The sequence below is a fragment of the Mauremys mutica genome, chromosome 7 (genome assembly GCF_020497125.1).
Source record: "Mauremys mutica isolate MM-2020 ecotype Southern chromosome 7, ASM2049712v1, whole genome shotgun sequence".
NCBI lineage: Eukaryota > Metazoa > Chordata > Testudines > Geoemydidae > Mauremys > Mauremys mutica.
This window is the reverse complement of record NC_059078.1, coordinates 112,014,441-112,038,340: the sequence shown is the minus strand read 5'-3', so window position 1 is coordinate 112,038,340 and position 23,900 is coordinate 112,014,441. Positions and strand designations below refer to the sequence as shown.

The 23,900-nt window shown below is 38.8% G+C and overlaps 1 protein-coding gene across 2 annotated transcripts in view; it reads left to right on the top strand.

The window, feature by feature from the left end:
* The window catches only part of WDR11 (WD repeat domain 11), an 82,674-nt gene that overhangs the window by 47,084 nt on the left and 11,690 nt on the right, over positions 1–23,900 (top strand). For both annotated transcript variants that reach the window (XM_045024826.1, XM_045024825.1), the window contains exons 13-22: positions 3,087–3,162; positions 5,124–5,232; positions 5,509–5,633; positions 6,143–6,290; positions 11,616–11,722; positions 13,318–13,432; positions 14,755–14,926; positions 16,897–17,005; positions 19,533–19,595; positions 20,846–20,911. In XM_045024826.1, coding sequence (XP_044880761.1) covers positions 3,087–3,162; positions 5,124–5,232; positions 5,509–5,633; positions 6,143–6,290; positions 11,616–11,722; positions 13,318–13,432; positions 14,755–14,926; positions 16,897–17,005; positions 19,533–19,595; positions 20,846–20,911 — 1,090 coding nt within the window. The remainder of the gene's footprint in view (positions 1–3,086; positions 3,163–5,123; positions 5,233–5,508; positions 5,634–6,142; positions 6,291–11,615; positions 11,723–13,317; positions 13,433–14,754; positions 14,927–16,896; positions 17,006–19,532; positions 19,596–20,845; positions 20,912–23,900) is intronic.

Below are 23,900 nucleotides of genomic sequence, written 5' to 3'. Positions count from 1 at the left end.
TAGCATATCTGGAACATAAATACCTTGAAACACCATCTACAAAAGTGCCATGTGAAGGCCTGTTCTGACTTTTGGGTGACATTGTAAATAAGAAGCAGTCAGCATTATCTCCTGTAAATGTAAACAAACTTGTTTGTCTTAGCAATTGGCTGAACAAGAAGTAGGACTGAGTGGACTTGTAGGCTCTAAAGTTTTACATTGCTTTGTTTTCGAGTGCAGTTATGTAACAAAAAAAAATCTACATTTGTAAGTTATACTTTCATGATAAAGAGATTACAGTACTTGTATGAGGTGAATTGAAAAATACTATTTCTTTTGTTTATAATTACAAATATTTGTAATAAAAATATATATATAAAGTGACCAGTGTACACTTTGTATTCTGTGTTGTTATAGAAATCAAAATATTTGAAAATGTAGAAAAGCATCCAAAATATTTAATAAATTTCAATTGGTATTGTTAACAGTGCAATTAATCATGATTAATTTTTTTAATCACAGTTAATTTTTTCGCGTTAATCGCGCGAGTTAACTGCGATTAATCAACAGCCCTACATATAACCAGTAACTCAGAGTAGACCCACTTAGGCTCACCCTTAGGACTCAGCTCACTTCTGAATCCCTTCTACCTCCTGCCACATGTGGGGTGGTAGAGGTTACCAAGAGAGGGCCTCAGTCTGCAAAGACTTCTATGATTCTATGACTTCAGGTCTCTCCTTTTTCCCATAGGCAAAATGACAACCAGAAACGTCCTGGATCTCCTTTAACTCTGAGAGTTGGTCCCTTTTACCTTATCCATTCAGGCCAGCAATGATCATGGTCACCGGCAGGCACAAGAGGCTTTAAATAGGCAAGTGGTGGCCCAAAAGAGCCAATTGGCTAGTTGGTTTGTCAGTCAGTGGCAAGACAGTGGAGCTGGGAATAGAGAGGGAAGCCGCTGCAGCCATGCAGGGGCTCTTGTATCCACCCCTCCCCTCAGCACTGTGAACATCCGCTGCAGTCCATTGAAGATCCCTCCCCCATTAACTTCCTACTTACAAACTAAGCATGCTTGATATAAAAGTTACTGGGAAAACAAATGATACCCCAAAATGTCATGTTTTATGGTATAGCTATACTTTAAAGTTAGAATCTAGTTTGTGACACATGTATGATGCTACATTATAAGCTGATATTCTACTGAAATCAATGTTCATTCTTGGTTTTAATATAAAATTATTTTAAAATAGTTTTTGAAAATAAACTTGCTGCATATATGTAATAGATATTTTAACAATAAGTTGTGGAAAGTTGAGACAGTTTCAAACTATGCGTTGCAAGTTCTTTATAATCAACTTGTTAGTAAATTGTCTGTGGAAAGCTCTTTGGCCTAGGTGTCAATCTCTCAAACATCTGGGGTTAAGCTGGGTGAAAAGCTCATCTGTGATCTTTCTCTTACAGAGAAATTTAATTTGGAAGATTAGAGAGATCCTAGGAATGGGAAGCACTTTCACTAATTTTAAATTGTTTTAAAATGTATAAACCCAGAACCATTTAATGAAGACCCTGAATCTAGTAACACACTAATAATTCTAAATTACTTTATGTGGCATGCAACAACTTTTAAAATGATATAAAAGAACTTTTCTAATTTTATGAGCACTTCTAAGGCATTGCACAAAATAACTGTTAATCTAACTTTCCTATTGCATTTTTTTTTAAATCTTTTATAAAACCAAATGAGCAGTAAGGAGAAAAGAAGTGGAAAACATATTTGTGACATTATAGTTAAAAGAAATTTGGTTTCCACTAAACTTTATTCTATAGAAATTCCTAATAGTAACAGCAACTTTAAAAAAAAAAAAAAAAAAGTAACAGAAAATGTTCAGCTATGTTCTCAAGTAAACTGAATTAGCTGTGATTTTTATCAGATGTTGACAATGACTAACCTTCCCCTTTCGTCCCTTTAGTGGTTTCCTATAGTAGCTGTTATGGACTTCCCAATTTACTATTTTATCAGTAGTACTGTAAGTGCTAGAAAAAGAGTCTGCATGTAGGATTGAAAAAATTTAGCCCAGTTGTGCCTTTTGCTAAAGTTTCCATTATACCTTTAGTATATAAATAATGAATGTTAAGAGACCCTGAAGGTATTTTCTCAGTTAAGAAGAAAACAAACTTTAATTTTCCACACAGGCAGACTTTTTGCTCTAGTGCTTATGATTCACTGCTGACTTCATATACCCCATCCATGCTGGGCTATTTCCACTAAGCAGGAAGTCTGCAGCCATAGGAAAAGTACTCTTGGGGGAATTCTGTGCCAAAAAATTAAAAATTCTGTGCACAATATTTTAAAATTCTGCATATTTTATTTGTCAAAATGAAACCAGCATGATTATATTGTGTTAATTATTTTGGACATTTATTTCAAAATACCTGTCAGCAACAAAAAAGATTCAGGAAATGTTTTTTGACAGATTCTTTACTAGGCATATTAATATGGAATTTTGAGTAATAACAGTTGTATAGGTAATATAAAGCTTCAGTGAGAAAGAACAGTAAGTTTTATTATTGGTATTCAGCAGTGATCAGTTCCGTTTTGAAAGTTACAGTTTACAAGTACAGTAATGCAGTGATTCCGTGAGTGCAGAATGAGTTAATACTTCATTGGAGAAATACTTATACATTTCTTATAGTCAAAAGGAGTTAAAATACGAAGGGAGAATATGTTTCTGGTATGAAAATTGAAATCCATTCAAGGTTTCCTTCTGGAGCAGTCAATAAGTAGATATGAAATATTGTCTGTGAGCCACAACTCAAATAACTCGCTTAGATGTCAGTATTTGCGTAATGCCAATCAGCACTACTGGAATTAATGCATGATTGGCATTACGCAAATACTGACATCTGGAAGTGAGATTGTTATGGGGTATTTTCTCAGGCAGTAGAGACGATATTATGTTTTAGTGTCTAGAAAGCAAGTAAAAAGTTGAATAACTGTGAATAGAGAAGCAGGGGTATGACAGGTCAATTACAGGTGTTTTACTTCTGAGGGGTTACTATTTTATATTCCCTCTTTTTTTTCCCCCCTTATAACTTCTGTATTCTAGGCAGGAGCATTGCATTTCGTGGGGAACGAGGCAATGATGAACCAGCCATTGAAATGATAAAGGTGTCTCATTTGAAGTAAGTAGATTAGGCTTGTAAAGCTTGTGTTATCTAGTATTGAATTTTCAGTAACAAACAGAAGTAAATTGGTATTGAGGAAAGATTCTGCACAAGGAGAAGGTGGAAAAGAATATGCAAATTAATCAAAGAAATAATCTGTTTTTACATATCTTTGTTACTATAGGCTTTTATGAAAATGTGAATGTTTATGTAATGGACGTTTTCACAAACTTCAAAATCCCACTGGGTGGCTAGAATAATTAAGGAGGATGTTAGTCTGATAGTTGTATTTTGATGTCCAGGGCCACTAGAGAATGGTTGTTATGAAATTTTTTGCAGAGTTTGGGTTTCTCCATGAGTTTCAAGGTTTTTTTAGAATCCAAACTTTAAATAAAATCAGAAGGTCAGGATTGCACATCAGTGTCTCTCTGTGTTTTGCACAGCACTTAACACAGTTAGGCCCTGATTGCCACCACAGTTACAAATCAGTAGGTTCAGTCTGAAGAGATAGACGATTATTAGGTGAGAACAAGAAAGGAACAGTTTGATTGGCTAGAGATTAAGATGGGTTAGGAAAGAGGCTATTTTGCCTTCAATTTTAGGGAGAAGGTAGAGTTGATAGCTTACACAATATTAAAGTGTGAATTTTACTTTTAAAACATTCAGTATGAAAAAACAAGGAAACAGTTTGTATCCAAGTCATAAAAAGTTACTTTGCAAAAGTCCATTGCAAACTGTGGTGTGATAGAAAACAGGGAGTCAACTCTAGGAGGGGTTCTCTGCATTTGCACATGCCCTTATGGGAAGGCAGAGATCCTGGACTAGAGACTGCAGGGTAGTAATTCTCCACAGGATGAAGGCAGGAAATTCCTTAAGAATAACGTTTTGGAAGGCAAAAGTGGCAAATGAATTAGTAGTAAGAGGATTTCATATCCATTCACTACAGGACTATCGTGTGAAGTCTTCTAATTTTTTGGTTCTTAGTAAATATAATTTAAACAATATTGGATTCAATATAATTCTATAAAAGATCTTATTGTAATTTTTTTGTTTAATATAGCAGGCAACTTTTGTTATATAATAATAAGCATTCGAATAAGGAGAGCTTACCAATCTAGCCTTGTTCTCAGCAGGATATTATCTTCAATAGAGGTAGAGAGCATAAATTCTATAGCTAGGCAATCTTGAGATCAGATTATCCTCATTTTATTATGGTAGAACAAAATCAGAGTAGCAGAATAAGTATTTTTTAAAAGCCCATTGAAATAGCTAATCTGTAAAAAACAAAAAAAACAAAAAAAAACCAGCTATGTTTTCTTGTATTAATATTTGTACAATGAGAGTCTGCTAAACATTTATCTCCGGTAAATGAGTTTTTGTCAAATCAGTATATATTATCAGCTCTTTGCTTTAGCAGACAGATTTAGAAATGAAAAGTTCTTTCATTTAAATCTAAAAAACCCGATATTTACTGTGTAGTATAGATCCTAAATTGGCTGGGTAAGAGATTGTTGCAACAGCATCAAGTTTAACAAATTCACATTTTAATTCAAATTTTCTTCTTCTCATTAGTCTCCATATCTGTCAGGAACCTTATGATAACAATGGTGTTTTTTTAATTAATTGTGGCTTATGGATGTTTGTATATCAGGAAATATGCTAATAAGAGTTTACGTATCAGTTTTTGCAACAGTTTTCAAAAGTAATTCCACACATACCATGCTCAACTAAATTATGATAGTGACCAGAAGTTTTGGATCATTTAGTTCCTAATTCTGCAATGAACTGTAGATGTTTGTTCCCGTGAGGAAAGTCAGGGGGATTCTGAATGGGTGCAGCAGTCCAGTTCCACAAAACTTGTTGCAAGATCACGGCCAGACTAAATTTGTTCAGTGTCTTTTTTGCCCTCTACTTAAAACAAAGAAACAAAAAATACCACCACACAAACTGGGATGTAGTAAAGGTCTCATTTATTTCAGGCAGTACTTAGCTGTAGTATTTAAAGACAAGCCTCTGGAACTCTGGGATGTCAGGACGTGTACTCTTCTTAGAGAAATGTCAAAAAACTTCCCTACCGTGACTGCTTTGGTAAGGAATCCAATCTGTTGATTCTCATTTGAAATGTAAATGGTTATTAAATTTGTATATCTTGAAATAATTGATTTTTTTAAAATTTCTCTAGTCTACAAACACAGTCTGACTTGTCTCCCCTACTCTTCTCTCACAAAATAGCCTGTTAAAACATAGGGGTTTGGGGCTTTTTTCATAAAACTAAATCTGTAGTGGACATCATCATTATTAATCAATAAAACTAGGAAGTAAAAGGGACGTATTTTCCATTTTCCTAATTAAAATTTCTCACAGGAATGGTCACCTACTCATAATTTGAAGAGCTTGAGAAAGAAACAGCTTGCAGCCCGTGAAGCCATGGCCCGGCAGACGGTTGTGTCTGATACAGAACTTAGCAGTGTAGAATCTTCTGTGATCAGGTATTGCCCATCACTGTCTCATATGATATAGTGATGCATCAGTTATTCTTCAGATGAGTTTTCTTACTCGAGATTGTTGCTCGTTAATAGTGCTGTTTGGTACATGCCATGCAGATGCTCTCCCATGATGGAGGTACTCTCAGCTGTCCTGTTAAAGCAACTTTGCAGGCTCCTTTGTGCCATTTGAACAGCACAAAGGAGCCGAAGAATGGGCCAGAGTCTAGCACTTGAACATGGTCCCTTGATTTGACTGCTGAGCAGGAAAAGTTATCTCAACAGACTTTAGCGGCCTATTCCTTGAAGTAAAATTTTAATTTGCCACTTATGCACTGTCATAAGTGTGTAAACCAATTTGTTATTTCAGGACTTATTCAGACCGTTCTCAGGGGAAACACTCACTTCCGATCTACTGTCTATTTTTATGTATTTGTTGTTTGGGGTGATGACCTCTTATATCCATTTCAAGGGGAAAAAAAGGCCACCGTTGTCTAATTATCTTTCTCTTAAAGCTTATTACAGGAGGCCGAAAGTAAATCTGAGCTGAGTCAGAACATTTCTGCCAGAGAGCACTTTGTGTTTACAGATACCGATGGGCAGGTTTATCATCTCACAGTGGAGGGAAATTCGGTAAAAGACAGTGCAAGAATTCCGCCTGATGTGAGTTCAGTATTTTTGTATCATCAATGCTGTAATTTGTTTTCATAGCTACTGCTGCAGAAAACAGCATGCCATTAATATTCATAGAGATATGCATTTTAATGGCAAATAGTTACCAGAAATCAATAATTGGAAACATGAAACCAAAAATATAAGATGTAAAACATAAACTAAAATTACTGTTTTTTAAAAAAAGGACACTTAAAATTGTGTAGGAATATATAATTTTATGTAAATATTCAAACAGTGCTCTTATTTACAAGAGCACATTAGTTTGTTATATGTGTGATCACTATATTTACTTGGAAAGAACAATGGAGGATTTTTTTTCATTGTGTCCCTATTTTGCATAATACATAAATGAGGGAAGCTGTATGCAGATGTTGAAGGTGTCTTAATCCTTATGGAAATAGTAAATACAGCATTTGAAAAAAGGAAAACACTCCATTTATGCTAGCTGTAGAATGTTTTTTGTGTCTTTGTCTTTATACCTGTACAGAAGTCTAAGATACACTATCATACTCAGTTTAAGAAAACAGTAGTTTCACCTATGTATGTTGAGACCAGGCATTAACCAAGTTGAGCATATAGTAGGCATCTGGTAGCAACTACTGTACGTAGGAAAACTATTTCCATAGTTTGCCCAATTAACATATTTTGATTTTGCAGATACTTTATCCCACTGTTTTGTGGGGAAATGGGGGTATATTCTTTCAGGCAAGACAACAAAAACAGCTGAAATTAAATTTCAAATGTGGTGTAACCGTGGTCCTCAGTGAGCACTAGCGCCTTTGCTTCGTTTGGGGGTGGAGACACTTTTAAAATAGTGTGTGTTTATAAAAAGTATTTCAGAGAATATTTGTGGTTTTTTGGATAGAGTGGGATGTATGTAGGGGGTGTTGGGCATCTTTGGTCATCTGGATTTTTTTAAATTGAGCCTAATGAAGCCCTGCCCATTTTGTGATATAATTGCACACTTTTCCCATAAGACCTGACCAGGGTGATGATGTGTCAACTTTGAAATGTTGACTCTTAAGCATGAAAAATCTTTCTATTACTTTTGAAAATCACAAGGAAAACAAAGGTTAAAAAAAATACTTATGTAACATTAAAGGCTGCATCATTAATATTTACACTTCCTGACTATGATTCTAATATTCCAACAGCAAAGTTGACTTAGACATGTAGTATTCCTGTTTTTCTGTTTAAATGTGTACATTATATATGTCATAAGATGCATGCCAGTAAATATACAAGATGTTCAAAATGAACAGGTTGATATTTCTGCCGGAGCCTTAGTTTATGCATTGTGTGACTTGTGATTTAACCATTCATCCTTAACGTTTCACTAAATGGTTAATTGCATTTAATATAAACATATTTAGACTTGTTTCTGCAAACACACATATGAATAACTTTACATGTATTAACAGCCCTGTTTTGCTCAGCGGAACTATTCACATATGTAAAAATGTAAGCACCTATGTAAGTGTTTGTGGGATTGGGGTCTAAGTCTGTTTTCTCATTTTCAGCGGGGACCAGTACATCAGTCATAGCCCTGGAATACAAGATTTGCAACACTAGATCAGGTTACTCGTCGATCAGTTCTGGTAGTGTGCCTCTGGTAGTGGCCAGTGACTATTCCTTCACAAGAAAGTGAAGCCTACCTTTTGCCCAAAACACTATCACATGCTGCTAAACAGTTGTGCAATGCTGCATGTTAAATGCATGTGATTGGATTTAAGATAGGGGAAATGTTTGAGCTTTAACTTGTACCTTGAAGGAAGACTTGATTGAATTTAGCTTATAGTGGCATGCCTAAGTACAGAATGTTGTTACTGGTCATAGTTATGTATTTGAATCAGAGATCTGTAGTCGGAGTGGATTTCCATTTATTTTTATTTTCATTCTTAAGATACTTTAAGCTGCAGATGTTCTGTTCAGTTGCTCTGTTTGCTAATAGCATGTGCAGTTCTACTTACTTAAGGGCTTATTAATGAAGTGAATGCAAATTTGCTGTAGTAAGGAGTACAGAATAATATCCTACAGTTCAATAGCCAAGTCTTAATTTTTTTCTTAAATGAAAATAATATATGGAGATATACCTATCTCATAGAATTGGAAGGGACCCCAAAAGGTCATCAATTCCAGCCCCCTGTCTTCACTAGGAGGACCAAGTACTGATTTTTGGCCCATATCCCTAGGTGGCCCCCTCAAGGCTTGAACTCACAACCCTGGGGCTAGCAGGCCAATGCTCAAACCACTGAGCTATCCCTCCCTCCTATTATTTCTTCATGGGACAGAAAAAATACAGTTTATGTACAATCGTTATGCAGTGATTTAGTGGCTAAACCAATGATCCCTATAACCCCTCATAACTATAAGTGACATGTGACATTCTCAGGTTAGCCCCCAGTGGCTAGTAGTCAGTCTTACTAGAAAACATTTTATGGCATAATTGGTAATATATACTCTGAAACGGATTGAAACCCAAGATCACGCTTCCTGTGACTCCTAAAGTAATCGGTTTGCTCTAGGAAAGATGAAGTCTTCCTTGTTGAACAGTTAATGGAGCTTGCCCTGCAGGTACTTATACCCCTATCTATTTAAAAAAGCTGTTTGTCTTCAGACTGCTTCTTAAAAATACACATGTTGCAACATTAGAAACCCGAATATTTCTCCATTTGACTCCTCTTACCCCATACATTTAAAAACATTTAAGTAACATTGTTAAATGTTGCTTATTTTATTATCCCATTCTCCTTGTTTAGGCCAGCAGTCAAATATTGCAAAACTCCTTCTGTTCCATGTGACAGGTTGTCTGTTTTCAGAGATAATGGTGGCTTTCACAAAGAGAGACCAGGTATTAAGGATCCAGTCTCTGATGGCTTCAGTAAATAATTTAGAGCAGACTTGGGCACAGGGGAGAGAAAAACACATGTAATGGAAAAAATGCTGTTTTATTGTGTGATTTTTTTTCCCCCACTCCCCCGGGATTTAGTGAAAAATTATGTATTTCCAAGAGTACATTTGCAGAATTTAGGAAAAAGGTAGTGAGTGTTTACCTGCTGTTACATAACCAAAGCTTTTTTTAAAGACAGAGGTCTACTGAAATATTTTTTTAATTTATGTATACTGTGTGAATATACCATTAACAATACAAAAGTTACCCATTTAACCATACAGATATTGTATGATATTTATGTCTGGTAGTTTAGACAGAAATTTTAAAATATATCTGAGCATTACAAGTTGGACAGAACAATTTTGTAGATGTTCTTCATATACTTTGAGTTTTAGCTTAAGAGAAAAATAGTTCACTAAAAAATCTATAAAGTTTGTTCAGCATAATCCTGTAACATAAAAGTATTCCAGGCCAGATGTCTCTTGAGAATTATTTTTCTCTTAATTAATATTTCCCAACAGAGTAAATGTTCAGGAGTAAAGCAAATACAAAATATTGGGATAAAGGTACTTAAATACACACAAATACCTTACCTGTTTCTAGAGGTGTGCTTAAGCCACAAAATTTGGGTTTCAGACAGTCCAAAGTTCTGATGCATGGTCTTGGTTTTGGCCAGCTCTTCATCATTTTTGAATAATGACCCTAAGCTATGGTTCATGACAGACAGTGGTAAATGGAACCCTTGCTGATGGTGCACGCAGAGTTGACTGGATGTATGGTGCTGAATCTCCTTGTTTTCAGCTTCTAAATTTTATTAAAAGAAGCTATAACTATTTTAAATATTTTTCTAAAATTACTTTTCCATATAATTGTTATGGGCCCACATTCTTTCCTCTGACACAGTTTAAGATGCAGTCCAAATTATGAAAATGCTTGACAACCCCTATTTTAGAAGATTAAATGACTGTTAGTTCTCACTTTCACTTTACAGAGGTTATAACAATCAAATTAGAATATAGGTTCCCTGACTCTATTATGGTTGTAGTGAAAAAAGCTCATTGGAGACTGTAACACACTACGCATAGCTCTGTGTGTCTCTTGCTTATGGCTACTACCCACAGTGAGGCAGGAATCTTTAAGCATTGGCACTGTCTGTGCCAGACAATGGATTTTTTTCAGAGACAGTTTTAAAGGTAAATAATACATTATAACCTGTCAAACAAGGAGAAAAATGTTTGCAGACACTTTTTAGTCATAAGTTTGGAGGATGTCACTTTTCATGTTGATATGATGGGTTGTTTTTATATCAGTAAATTTGTGGAAAACATAACTATTTATCTAGGTACTTACATGGACCTCGTCACCATAGAATCTGAGCACCTCACAGTCACTAATAAATTTTGTCTTCACATCACCCCTGCGATTCCCACCTGATACATAGGCAGAGTAAGTGATTTGCCCAAGATCACACAGGCAGCCTTTACTGAGCTAGGAATTGAACTGAGGTCTCCTGAGTTCAAGTCTGGTGGCCTGTCTACTAGATCATCATTTTTCCTTCTTCTGAGGCACAACAGAATTATTGGCTGGAAAATGCATTATCTGAGCTACACATAACACTTTGTTTCAATCACCGTTTTTATATTGTGACCTGGAAAAAAAAAAAAGAAAGCTTGATACCAATTTGTAGAACAAGAAATATTAATATCTAGGTGCAGACTAATTATAGCTTTTGTCATTTTAGATTAAAATTTCATGTTGTATTTCAGTGTTCAAAAACTGAATGTTGCATTCTAATAATTAACCCTCGTGTGAGTTTCTCTTAAGTTAGTCGTTTGTTCAGCTGTAATTTCTTTTGTAATGGCATCAAATCATGAATTGAACAGAAAGGGCTTGGGTGTCTGCAGATTTGTAATGGGTCAGAGCTCTCATTTTGTGACCTTTTAACAATTTTTTGCTTCTCTGAAGTTCCGCCGCTTTCCTGCATCAAACATGAAGGCTCAGATAAATGTATCTATCAATTTGGAATCCTCTTATTTCTGTTTCCTAGTATTGTTTGTTGGTCCTGTGAGTGTTTGATAATTGAGTCCTGTCACTTGGGGTTTACATACACCTAGAGACACAAAAGCTTTTCATTGCTTTAAAACCCCAAATCTTTCATTGCTTTAAAACCCCAAAGGTGATAATACAAAACACTTCATTCAGGACAAAAAGTCTTCAAAAATATAATGTGGCAGATTCTGTCCTCTGACCCAGAACAACTCCATTAAATTCAGCTGAATTGCTTTGTTGTACCAGAGAAGAATTTGGCCCATTAGATTTACCTATTGTGGAAAAAGAGGAAATATCAGTACTGATATGTTTATTCCAATGTATGCTATTATTAATTACACAGTTTCATTTTTCTTCTTAAATACTTGCAGGGAAGCATGGGTAGCATTACTTGTATTGCATGGAAAGGAGATACATTGGTTCTCGGAGATGTTGATGGAAACTTAAACTTCTGGGATTTGAAAGCAAGAGTATCCAGGTATGAGTGTGAATAAAATCTTACTAATTCAGATAAAATGAAGGAAAGGTAAATCATTTTTTATTCTTTTTTTTTCTCTTTAGTAGATATTGTGTATTGTCTGAGATAACTATGCAAGATTGTATTTTTAAAAAGAAAATTCTCAGTCATGTCCTAGCAGAGAGTGATTAACCAGAGAGATATTGGGCCATGTTAATAAATTTATAACTCCCGTGCCAGAAGGTACCATTGTGATCATCTAGTCTGACCTGTATAACACGGTCCATAAAACTACCCCTAAAATAATTCCTAGATCAGTGGTTCTCAAACTAGGGCCGCCGCTTGTTCAGGGAAAGCCCCTGGTGGGCCAGGCCGGTTTGTTTACCTGCCGCGTCCACAGGTTCGGCTGATTGCAGCTCCCAATGGCTGCGGTTTGCCACTCCAGGCCAATGGGGGCCTCAGGAAGTGGCGTGGGTTAAGGGATGTGCTGGCTGCCCTTCCTGCAGCACCCATTGGCCTGGAGTGGCGAAACGCGACCAGTGGGAGTCATAGTCAGCCAAACCTGCGGATGTGGCAGGTAAACAAACCGGCCCGGCCCGCCAGGGGCTTTCCCTGCACAAGCAGCGGCCTTAGTTTGAGAACCACTGCTCTAGATCACATCTTTTAGAAAAGCATTCAATCTTGATTTTAAAATGGCCAGTGATGGAGAATTCACCATGACCCTTGATAAATTGCTCCTATGTTTATTTACCCTCACTCTTTAAAATTTATACCTTATTTCTAGTCTGTATTTGTGTTGCTTCAATAGCTAGCTATTGGATCTTGTTGTTCCTTTCTCTGCTAGAGTGAAGAGCCTATTATCAAATATTTGTTCTCCATGTAGGTACTTCTAGACTGTAATCAAGTCACTCCTTTTTTCTATCTGTTATATGATTATTTTTTTTATAGCTGCCTTCACTTACCCCCTAAACCAGGTATTTTTTTTAACCAATATGACTGTCTTCCTCAGTGTGGGAATGTGGCTTTTGGGGCATCTAGTAAAGTTTCCTTAGACAATTCCCCATTATCATTCACATTTTTCTGATTAAATTCTTCTTCCCGGCTGATCTGGCTCATAATTGGTTTCAGCTTTGTGAAATTGACCCTTTTAAAGCACCAAGTATATACATCACTGTTCTGGACATGATGAGTGTGATCAAGTCATGATCACTTGTACCAAACTCACCATTAATTTCTGGTTCTGTGATATAGAATGTTCTCACTGGTGTAAACTGGTATAGTTCCACTGACTTAAATGAAACTGATGATCATTCACACCGACCAGAGATCTTGCCTGTTATGCTTAATCCAAGCAAGATTATTTCATAATAAATTTTGACAACTAATAGTATTAAATGTTCTGACATTTTCCCCGCGACCACTTTTTTTTTAATAGCGCTGTCAATTTTTGATATTTTGTGGGTTTTTTGCTAATCTATTTATATAGCCTTGGATGATTAGTTCTACAAATTTATACAGGATCAAAGTGTAAATGCTTAAGGGAGAATTTATATTAACAATTTATGGCATATCTGTTCCTGAGAATGAAATTGAACCTGTTGTCCTTTTGTCCCCAGGGGGATCCCCACACACCGAAGCTGGGTGAGAAAAATACGCTTTGCCCCTGGGAAAGGAAATCAAAAAGTGATAACAATGTACAATGATGGAGCTGAAGTTTGGGACACAAAAGAGGTACACATCCATTTCTTATCAGTATTCACTTGTGTGCAAAATATGCTGCTTTGAATTAGAGAAGGTCAGGTGCCCAGGCAATCTGATTAAAATAATACTTAATCTGTTGCTGACATCTGTGTAATAGTTACCCAGCCTTTCACAAAAGACTTTTAGTTTTTAGTTTTTTCAATCTGTTTTCAGTTGAGAAGTGCCTTTCACTATGAAAGCTGATGCTCTATTGAAATATATAATTTTACCACTCTTCCAGTGAGTTTGGGTTGCATATGTTGTTTTGAACTCAGACTTAGAAAGAGAAAAATCTCCCTTCCAAAAACCTTATCAACGTTTAATGAACATCTACATTTATGGAATTGTAAAGTTATCTTCTCTTCAGAGCTTGGTTTTACTTATTAGAGGATATGAGAAGGCCAGACACTTGATATTAACGTTGGCCCTGCTTCTCCTCTCCTGCAAGAAAAATCTGTATGAGGGGAAATTGCTCTTAAAAATTCTGGGATTCATCTTATGTAGTTGGAGTTGCATTCCTCCCTCCAGAGGTCCATAGACATTCAAACTCCATTGATTCCCCAGGCAGAGCAAGGCTATGACTCTGTAATCTTTTCCTCCAGGAATGATGTCTGAGGAATGTTGATGCTACTGGTTATTTCTCCCTGCAGCTGTTCACTCCCTCCTTTTGTACATGAAAGAAGGTTTTTTAGGTAGAAGCCTTAAAATGCTCATTGACTTCCAATCGAAAATCTGTCAAAGTCCCCAGGAAAACAACTTGCGAGAGCCACATCTCCTTAGATCTGTCTCTAGAACTTCTTCCTTATCTATGATGCTCCAACTCCGTTGTAAGTCTGTATTGGAGCTTCATTGTCTTCAGTGTCATGCCACAGAGCTACTGCTTCACTGCAAGCCACTCTAGTATACTGGACCAGTGTAAAGGGTGTCTGAAAAGCACTATATCTAGTGCAGGCACTGCAGAATTAAGCTGCTCTCTAAAGTCCCTTTCCCAAGCCCTTGGGGCAAGGTTGGGAGTGGGGACAGGGTGCATGTATCAGAGCAGGACCTCAGAATGCAGCACTGCAGAGAGCGCCGTGGCCCATAGGGCAGCCTACTCTAACTTGGGCTGGCCCTTACAGCTCTCTAAATTATACTGAGGCCTTTCCAGCCCACAGAGCATTCCAGAATCAGGAGAGTACAAAGATGCCACCTTAGCCCTTCCAGCTCCACCTGTCTTGCGAGTTCTGTGAAACGCCTCTGAGAGGCACAACACAGAATCTTGACCAGTGTAATTAACAGCATTACTAAAAGTGAAAATGTCTTAATATTTCAAGGTGCAGATGGTAAGCAGTTTAAGAAGTGGAAGAAATGTCAACTTCCGAATACTGGATGTGGATTGCTGTACCTCAGACAAAGTGATCCTGGCATCAGATGATGGATGCATCAGAGTTCTAGAGACAACTATGAAGTCAACATGTTTTAGAATGGATGAACAAGTATTAACAGGTCTGAGAGATCTCAACAGCACCTAATGCTCATGTGCTTTGAATTGTTTCCCTTTTGCTACAGACCATAGTATATTTCATTTCGAAAGGTGTGCAAAGTAGTCTTTACTGTTTAAAATTGACATCAGTCTAACCCAGAAGATGAAGTAGCTCCGAAAACCAGAAACTTTGGGAAAGTGAATCAATTTTATAATAGGTTATACAGCTTTTGATATTTCTAAATAACTCATGTTTTGCTTTTTTAGTTTTATCTGCATAAATATGCAGCAAATGAATGTATAAATTCATTGCATCAGAACAGTCATTCACAAACACAGCATGAGTTTTAGTCATGTTTGTGATACATGAAAAATTGCTTTTGTTATACTGCTGTATATTTCCAGAATTTGAATCCTAGTCATTGACTGGTTCAATGGATGGCCAAAGTGGATGTTTCCATGAAATTGTAGAAGTGCGTCAGTTTGTGAAAGCCTTATTATCTGACTTTTTACAATGTTTTTAGCTAGCATAAGTTCTTATAAAAATGCTTTTACATTATTTCATCTTTGGGGTGAACTGTGCAGCTAAAATGATTAATACATTAAATCGTGAGTTGAAGATGATCCAGATTTTTCAAATTCTGGACCAATCCCATTAAAATCATTGGGACTACCTGTGAGAGTAAGAGCAGCAAAGAATCCTGTGGCACCTTATAGACTAACAGACGTTTTGCAGCATTAGTCTATAAGGTGCCACAGGATTCTTTGCTGCTTTTACAGAACCAGACTAACACGGCTACCCCTCTGATACTTGTGAGAGTAAGGGTATCATCATTTGATGCTGTGTTTGATACATATTCTGATTTAATATACAGTACTTCGCTTACTTTGTCTACAATAAAAATGGATTGTTTTTTCCTATTATGAAGGCTATAGTTTTGACGAAAGACAAGTAACAGTGCGATCAGCATCACTGAAGTTTAGTTACCATAAATTATCTTTTGAGACCTGAAAATTAAACTGTAAATGCATATTTATGTCATTAACCTGTGGTGCTTAAAGGACAAGGTATCACTGAGTCCAAGAATTTAGTGTGATTCAAAAAAGGATTAGACATTTATAGCAATAATGAAAACACTCACAGGTTACATGAGATAAGATAGAAAATATAAGAAATAAAAGTTGTCATAGTTTTGTGTTTAAGCCAACCACTAACAGGTGGAGGTTAGAAAGAAACTTCCCATAGGAGCAATAATTCAATAATTTCAGTAATAGTAATTCAATAATTTTCTAGGACAGGGAATCTAACCCCTTCCTCTGGAGCATCTTACTAGTGTCAGAGACTAGATACCAGACTAGATGGACCACCAATTGGATTCATTATGGCAATAGTTAGGCACACGTATCCCTACTGATCAGACTTTTGAGGCATTCAGGATAGATATATGTTTAGCTTAATTCCCTCCCTATAAAACCATATTGATGCTTCCTGTTTTCACTGCAGATATTCCTGAATACTGTGATAAAGACTCAGTATCTCTGGAGTACATAGTAATTGTGATGTGTAAGGATGAGGCATTCTGGCATATCTTGTGTGAATTTTTTTCAAATCTGCTTTATAGAAGCATTCCGCCACATACATCTCTGCTTAACTCAAATTTCACTTTTACTTTGCAAATTCATCTGCAACCAGATTTTAACCAAACTAAAAGCCAAAGAAAGAGGAGACCAGGTTCTGATTGTAAATGTATAGTGACTAACTGTATGTCCTAGAAAATGTTTTTGCTCAGGTGTAGCAGCAGACTTTCATGTGCAATGATCCATGCTGTACATCTGGGATTACAATCTGTCCCAACATCTAATATTTTTTCTTCTCGCACAGGCAGTTACCAATACATTTTATAGTTGTTAAAGGCTATGTCATTAGAGGGTAGCTACTCATAGATCTTGACTATGACTCATTTCCCTCCTCACTTCCTTTCTTCTTTTTCAGAGCCTGTGTGGTGCCCTTATCTCCTTGTTCCAAGGGCCTCATTAGCTTTAAAAGCCTTCTTGCTGCATCAGCCATGGAATGATAAATATACTCTAGATATTTTACACATGTAAGGCTTTGTTCTCATTTTCTGTTCAAACTTTTAACTATTATCGCATGCAGATCTCCTATGTATTATTTGGGAGAAGGTTGTTAAATGGATGAACTTCAGCACTTAAGGAGCAGTCGGAATGGAGGGCAGTACTTCTCTGTAATCAACCAAGAGGGATGTGAGGTCAAAGATTTGTTTTATTTCAAGTGGCATCAACCTACCTTCATCTTTGAAAACAGACCTTAAGTTTTTAAGACAATAGCAATTGTCTGTAGTCAGAATTAGAAACTCATGCAACGTATTGCATCAAAAACCAAAAATGTTTTCATTCTAAAAGCAGGTGATTTCAAAGTTAGAGGTGGCCACAAGAGAGTAATTCCAAGTGTCCCTTCCCCTACACTAGTGATCATGTTTCCTCTTTAGTGGTGCAGATTCCTATCAGAATGGAGCACCTCATCAGGATGTAACATTTATTATTTATAGGTCAATAGCTTAGACCCCAGGAGGATTGTTCAGGGCAACATACAGACCATAGGAAGATTCACTCCTTGCCTTAAAGAGTGTACAATCTAAGACGATAATCAATGTGCAAAATGATATGGTCAATATAGGCAGTATTATTTGCATGATATATATTATTATGGCCTTTATGCAAATGAAATATGAAGTACATAAGTCAAATGAGATGGTAAGGAGGTGGAAGCTAAAGGGGTTATGCAGGACACCATCATGAAAGTTGAGCTCTCCAAAGAGAAGCATGATGGTTTGTGATGAGATGGAGAGCAGTGAGTCCATTGGGGAGCAGATGATTTCAGCTTTGAAAGGAAGGGAATAGGGAGTTGAATGGGGTATTGATTGGAAATGGAGTGAGAAAGAGGAAGGGGCTGCAAACAGCAAAAGAGAAGAGAAGATAGACACTTCCACTGCAGCCTTTGGGAGCCATCTCAGGGCTTGTCTACATGGACACTTAGTTCATGGCTAGCTGGAGTGTGACTAGCTATACCTTTCACTAGCATGCCGTGCTCTAAGTGTCCATGTGGACTGTGCTGCCATGCTCTAAAAATTCCCTTGTAGGCTTTGATCTATGGTGCTTTGAAACAGAGTACATTAAAGCTCACTTGGGAATTTTTAGTGCACAGCAGCAGGGTCAACACAGACACTTACAGTACAGCAGGCCAGTATGGGGTAGATTCACACACCAGCTTGCTGCCAACTAAGTGTTTGTGTGGGCAACCCCTCAGTTGGGAGGATGTGAGAGAAGTAAAGACTGCCATAAGAAAAAACAGCTGCAAACATGCTGGCCTGCATTTTCTAAAGTGGGTAGTGATTTTGAGGGCCTCTATTTTTGGATACCTAACTGGAGACTCCTTAAACGGGAGTGGTTTTCAGAAGTACTGAGTACCCACCCTCTGAAAACTAGCACCCACCCCTTTCAGGTTTCTCAAGTTGGGCACCTAAAAAGTAGGGCACCCAATATCATGAACCACTTCTGAAAATTAAGGCTACAATGTTGTAAGGGGAAATCTGGGTTTCTATGAGTTCAAGGAGATGGAAGGGGAGTGAGGGGTGAAGAGATTGGGGATTTTTTTTATGAAAGCGGGGATTCTAGAATACAGTAGAATCTCAGAGTTCTAAACACCTCTGGAATGGAGGCTGGTCATAACTCTGAACAAAACCTGGTGGTTCTTTCAGAAGTTTACAACTGAACATTGACTTAATACAGCTTTTAAACTTTACTATGCAGAAGAAAAATGCTGCTTTTATCCATCTTGATTTAAATTAAACAAGGACAGAAACAGTTTCCTTACCTTGTCAAATCTTTTTTTAACTTTCCCTTTATATTTTTGTAGTTTACATTTAACACTGTACTGTACTGTACGGCATTTGCTTCCCCCCCCCTCCCCCGTGTCTGCTGCCTGATTGCATACTTCCGATTCCAAATGAGGTGTGTGATTGACTGGTCAGTTCGTCTCTCTGGTGTTTGTAACTCTGAGGTTCTACTGTAGTTGAAATGGGGGTGAGATTGATGAGTGAGGGACCAGTGTGGGAAAGCCATGGTGACAGTTGGGCATAAAGGATAAGAATAAGAGGATGGTCAAGCTTGGATTTATTGTTGCTGAATATAAGCAGGAGTAAGCAATAGAGAAAGAAGTGGAGATAAGAAAAGAACTTGTGAGACAAGTGGAATTGAGGATTAGCAATGGGCAGGCAACATGAAAAAGAGGGAGACCTAAAGGTGAGTGGGTAAGAAGGAAATGCGAAGAGAAGAGAGACAATAACAAAGAAGTGAGAGTAATGAGGGTGAGCAGGAGTGAAGATTAGCCAAGATTAGTACTTGGGAAATAGTAATTGATGTCCAAGATTTTCTGTCTAAACTCTTTTTTTTATTAAGGACATGAGAACATTAAGTTTGCTTCCTCCATGCGTTGTGTTGTACATAGCCATCACTCTTCCGCCACTTCAGATAATATTGCCAATTTAGTTATGAGGAAATATAAAATTCTTAGAATATATATTCCTGTTAAATCAAATGTTTTCTTTGCAGTGATTATCCAGAGAATGACAATATTAAAAATCTGCTTCAAAAACAGCTGAATTCATTATCCAAGTAAGAACCATTTTATTAATGTTTTAACAAAATACTGCTTTGAATGAGATTGCAGCAGCAAAAGTTTCAATGATTGGTTTTTCATTTAGCAGCCAATCTGGAATAATTTTATTTTTGTATTAAAACATTTTTCTGTGTTTAAAGATAAATTTCATTTATTGTAACAAGTACTTAACTTACTTCATGACCTGCTTTGTCTAATGAAAAGTGAATGGTAGCATTCTTCCCAAATCGGAAATCTTTCTTAAAATACATTGTTTAATATTGACTTGACAGAATAATTTACTGTATTAAACATTAAAGTGGGATGAAACTCGTGTCTAATTTGTCATATTGTTGATGCCACAGAAGATGGTGGCTGCCAGCAGGAGGCCCAGGAATATTCAGCATTTAAATTCAAACGGCATTCACAGTTTATTGGCAAATGTTTCTCAACATGTCTGCTCCTCAGAGTGCTGCCAGGACCAAACAAGTGCAGCCTATTAAAAAAAAATGTATAATTTAAAACATTATGCAGAATTTTAAACCCCGACCAGAAAAATATCACACTGGCACTTTTGAAAATCCTACCCTTTCATGGGTGAAGTTCATACTTCTGGCGATATTACATCAGTCTCCCTGGTTGCATAGCCAACAGATGGCAGTACATTCATTTAAACTATTAAGGCAGTCTTTGCAGCGAAGAAACTGGAAGCACTTCCCCTTTCCTCCCCTACATGCAAAAAAAAAAAAAACTAATTTTCTTCTGTATGTAGAAAAATGCATGCAAAACCTGAATTCATAGATTTATAATACATGTATTTGTTGTCCAGTGACACCATCCAGATTATATTTACATAATTATGACATGATTATTAATTTAATTTTATAATATATAGAATTGCTGCAAACCAATATTACAGCTTCAGGTATACTATTCTGGTATACTCTGCAATACATGTAAGTCAGAAGGCATTCTTGACAGACTGATTTTAACTATTAAAACTGATAAACAGTGAATTGCTCCTGTAAAGGTTTAGGCATACATAAACTTGTATAGTTCCTATTGCTATGATTAAATATTATTTCATGGAGGCCTTGTTCAGGTCAGCATGAGATAAACTTCTACTTTCCTTGTCTGACAAGAAGATATAAAAGGCTTGTTTTCATTTTTAAATTTTAGATGTATCCTAGATGTAATGTGTAGTACTTGTTTTTTAAAAATCTTTCCCAGCATATTATAGATCAGATGTGACTTTCTGTTTTTGCAGTGACATCAAGAAACTTGTGCTTGATCCTGAATTTGCTCTATTGCAGAGATGTTTACTGGTTGCAAGGTAACAGAGATTCAGATAAAGTCAAAAGCTTTTTCTAAATAATCCTGACCCTGTCAGCACTTACAAATGTGTTTTAACTTTAAGCATGTATGTAGTATTATTAAAAAGAATGACACTAATGATGTACATAAAGTTAAGAATGTGTATGTATTTCAAGGATGGGGTCTAAGTTACTATCTAAGGGTACGTCTACACTACAAGACTATTTCGAATCTACTTAATTCGAATTTGTGGAATCGACCTTATGAAGTCGAATTTGTGTATCCACACTAAAAACACTAATTCGACTGTCTGAGTCCACAGTAACGGGGCCAGCGTCGACTTTGGAAGCAGTGCACTGTGGGAAGCTATCCCACAGTTCCCGCAGTCCCCGCTGCCCAGTGAAATGCTGGGTAGAGCCCCCAATGCCTGCTGGGGGAAAAAATGTGTCGAGGGTGGTTTTGGGTAACTGTTGTCATTGAACCGTCACTCCCGCCCTCTCTCCTTGAAAGCGCCGGCGGGAAATCTGTTCGCGCCCTTCTCTGGTCGGTTACAGCTCGGACGCCACAGCACTGCGAGCATGGAGCCCGCTGCGATCATCGCTGCACTTATGGCCGTTGTCAACTCCTCGCACCTTATCGAACACCTCTTCCACAGTCAGCTGCTGAGAAATTGGGCGAGGAGGCTCCGTCAGCGCGGTGAGGACAGGAAGTCACAGAGTGGCGCAGACCTCTCACAAAGCAGGGTATGCCGCGCAGTGGAGATCATGGTGGCAATGGGTCAAGTTCATGGTGTGGAACGGCGATTCTGGGCCCGGGAAACAAGCACGGACTGGTGGGACCGCATAGTGCTGCAGGTCTGGGATGAATCACAATGGCTGCGAAACTTCAGGATGCGTAAGGGCACTTTCCTTGAACTCTGTGACTTGCTGTCCCCTGCCCTGAAGCGCCAGGACACCCGGATGCGAGCAGCCCTGACTGTGCAGAAGCGAGTGGCCATAGCCCTCTGGAAACTTGCAACGCCAGACAGCTACCGGTCAGTAGCGAACCACTTTGGCGTGGGCAAATCTACCGTAGGGCTTGCTGTGATTCAAGTAGCCCATGCAATCGTTGAGCAACTGTTCTCAAAGGTAGTGACCCTGGGAAACGTCCAGGTCGTCATAGATGGCTTCGGCGCGATGGGATTCCCAAACTGCGGTGGGGCTATAGATGGGACTCACATCCCTATCCTGGGACCAGCCCACCAGGCCAGCGAGTACATTAACCGAAAGGGCTACTTTTCTATGGTGCTGCAAGCACTGGTGGACCATAGGGGACGTTTTACCAACATCTACGTCGGGTGGCCGGGCAAGGTTCATGACGCGCGTGTGTTCAGGAACTCTGGTCTGTTTAAACGCCTCCAGGCAGGTAGTTTCTTCCCGGACCACAAAATAACGGTTGGGGATGTGCAGATGCCTACAGTGATCCTCGGGGACCCAGCCTACCCGCTAATGCCCTGGCTCATGAAGCCCTATACAGGCGCCTTGGACAGTGAGAAGGAGCTCTTCAACTACCGGCTGAGCAAGTGCAGAATGGTGGTGGAGTGTGCTTTCGGACGTCTCAAGGGGAGATGGCGGAGCTTACCCACTCGCTCGGACCTCAGCGAAAAAAATATCCCCATTGTTATTGCTGCTTGCTGTGTGCTCCACAATCTCTGTGAGAGCAAGGGGGAGACCTTTATGGCGGGATGGCAGGTTGAGGCCAATCGCCTGGCTGCTGATTATGCTCAGCCAGACAGCCGTGCTGATAGAAGATCCCAGCGGGAAGCGCTGTGCATCCGGGAGGCTTTGAAAGATAGGTTCCTCGAAGAGCAGGGTAACCTATGACTCTCCAGTTGATTTACAGAGAAGCTGAACCTGAGCCTGTTTCAGGGACTGTTGACTTCGATCTGCGGTTACATACCCCGTTCTCCAGGTTTCCCCCCTTCCAACACACGTTTTAAAATAATTTTAATGGAACACTGATTATTAATAAAGTTTTCTTTAATAATGAATTCCTGTTCAAGGGTTGAAACATGGACGCGGACTGTGGTGGGTACGGTGTGCACTGATGTACAGACTGCTTCTACACTAGAGGAATGACAGGCTCCTGCTCCTACAGCGGTCTCTGGGGGGAGGGCGGTTGCAGGTGGGTGTGCAGGAAGGGGTGGGTTTGCAGGAAGGGGTGAGGGGTGCCGTCTTTGGGACGGAGTTTGGATGCAGGCTCTGGGCTGGGGGTTGGGGCGTAGGAAGGGGTGAGGGGTGTGTGGGAAGGGTGAGTATGTGTCCGTGGATGAGGGCTCTTGCTGGGGCTCAGGGCATCGGAGAGGCTCGTGGCTAGGGTGGAAGGGCATGGTAAGGGCAGCCTGCCTTGCCATTTGTGGATGTCAGGCGCTAGGACCCTGGGGCAGCATACACCTCACAGACTGACCCTAGTGCCTAGTGACTGCAGTCTGTGTGTGTCCTGCTGTTGATCCTGCCCCCAAGTCTGTACCCTGGTAATGGAGGCTGTCCTATGCAATTAAAAAACCCCTCCCCCCCCCCTTCACACAAAGTCTTCTGACAAGGAAAACGTGACGGAAACAGTGAATAACAACAAACTACTTTTAATACTCAACTACACAGTGGGGGATGAAACTTGGATTTGGGACTGGGTGATCCAGGAAGGGAAGCACTTCTCATACTTTAGGGAATGAGAGCTGTTTGGTACATGAGCGCTCTGCTGGGGTGGAGTGACAGTTTTCACGGCCCCTAGCGCCCTTCCTTCTTGTGATTTTGGGTGAGGAGGGGACAGGACTTTGTGGCGGGGGAAGGCGGTTACAGATACAGTTCAGGGGGGCTCTCTGCTCCTGCCTGCGGTCCTGCAGAACATCTACAAGGCGCCGGAGCGTGTCCGTTTGCTCCCTCATTAGCCCAAGCAGCGTTTGAGTCGCCTGCTGGTCTTCCTGCCGCCAGCTGTCCTCCCGTTCGCTGTGTGAGCGCTGGTGCTGACAT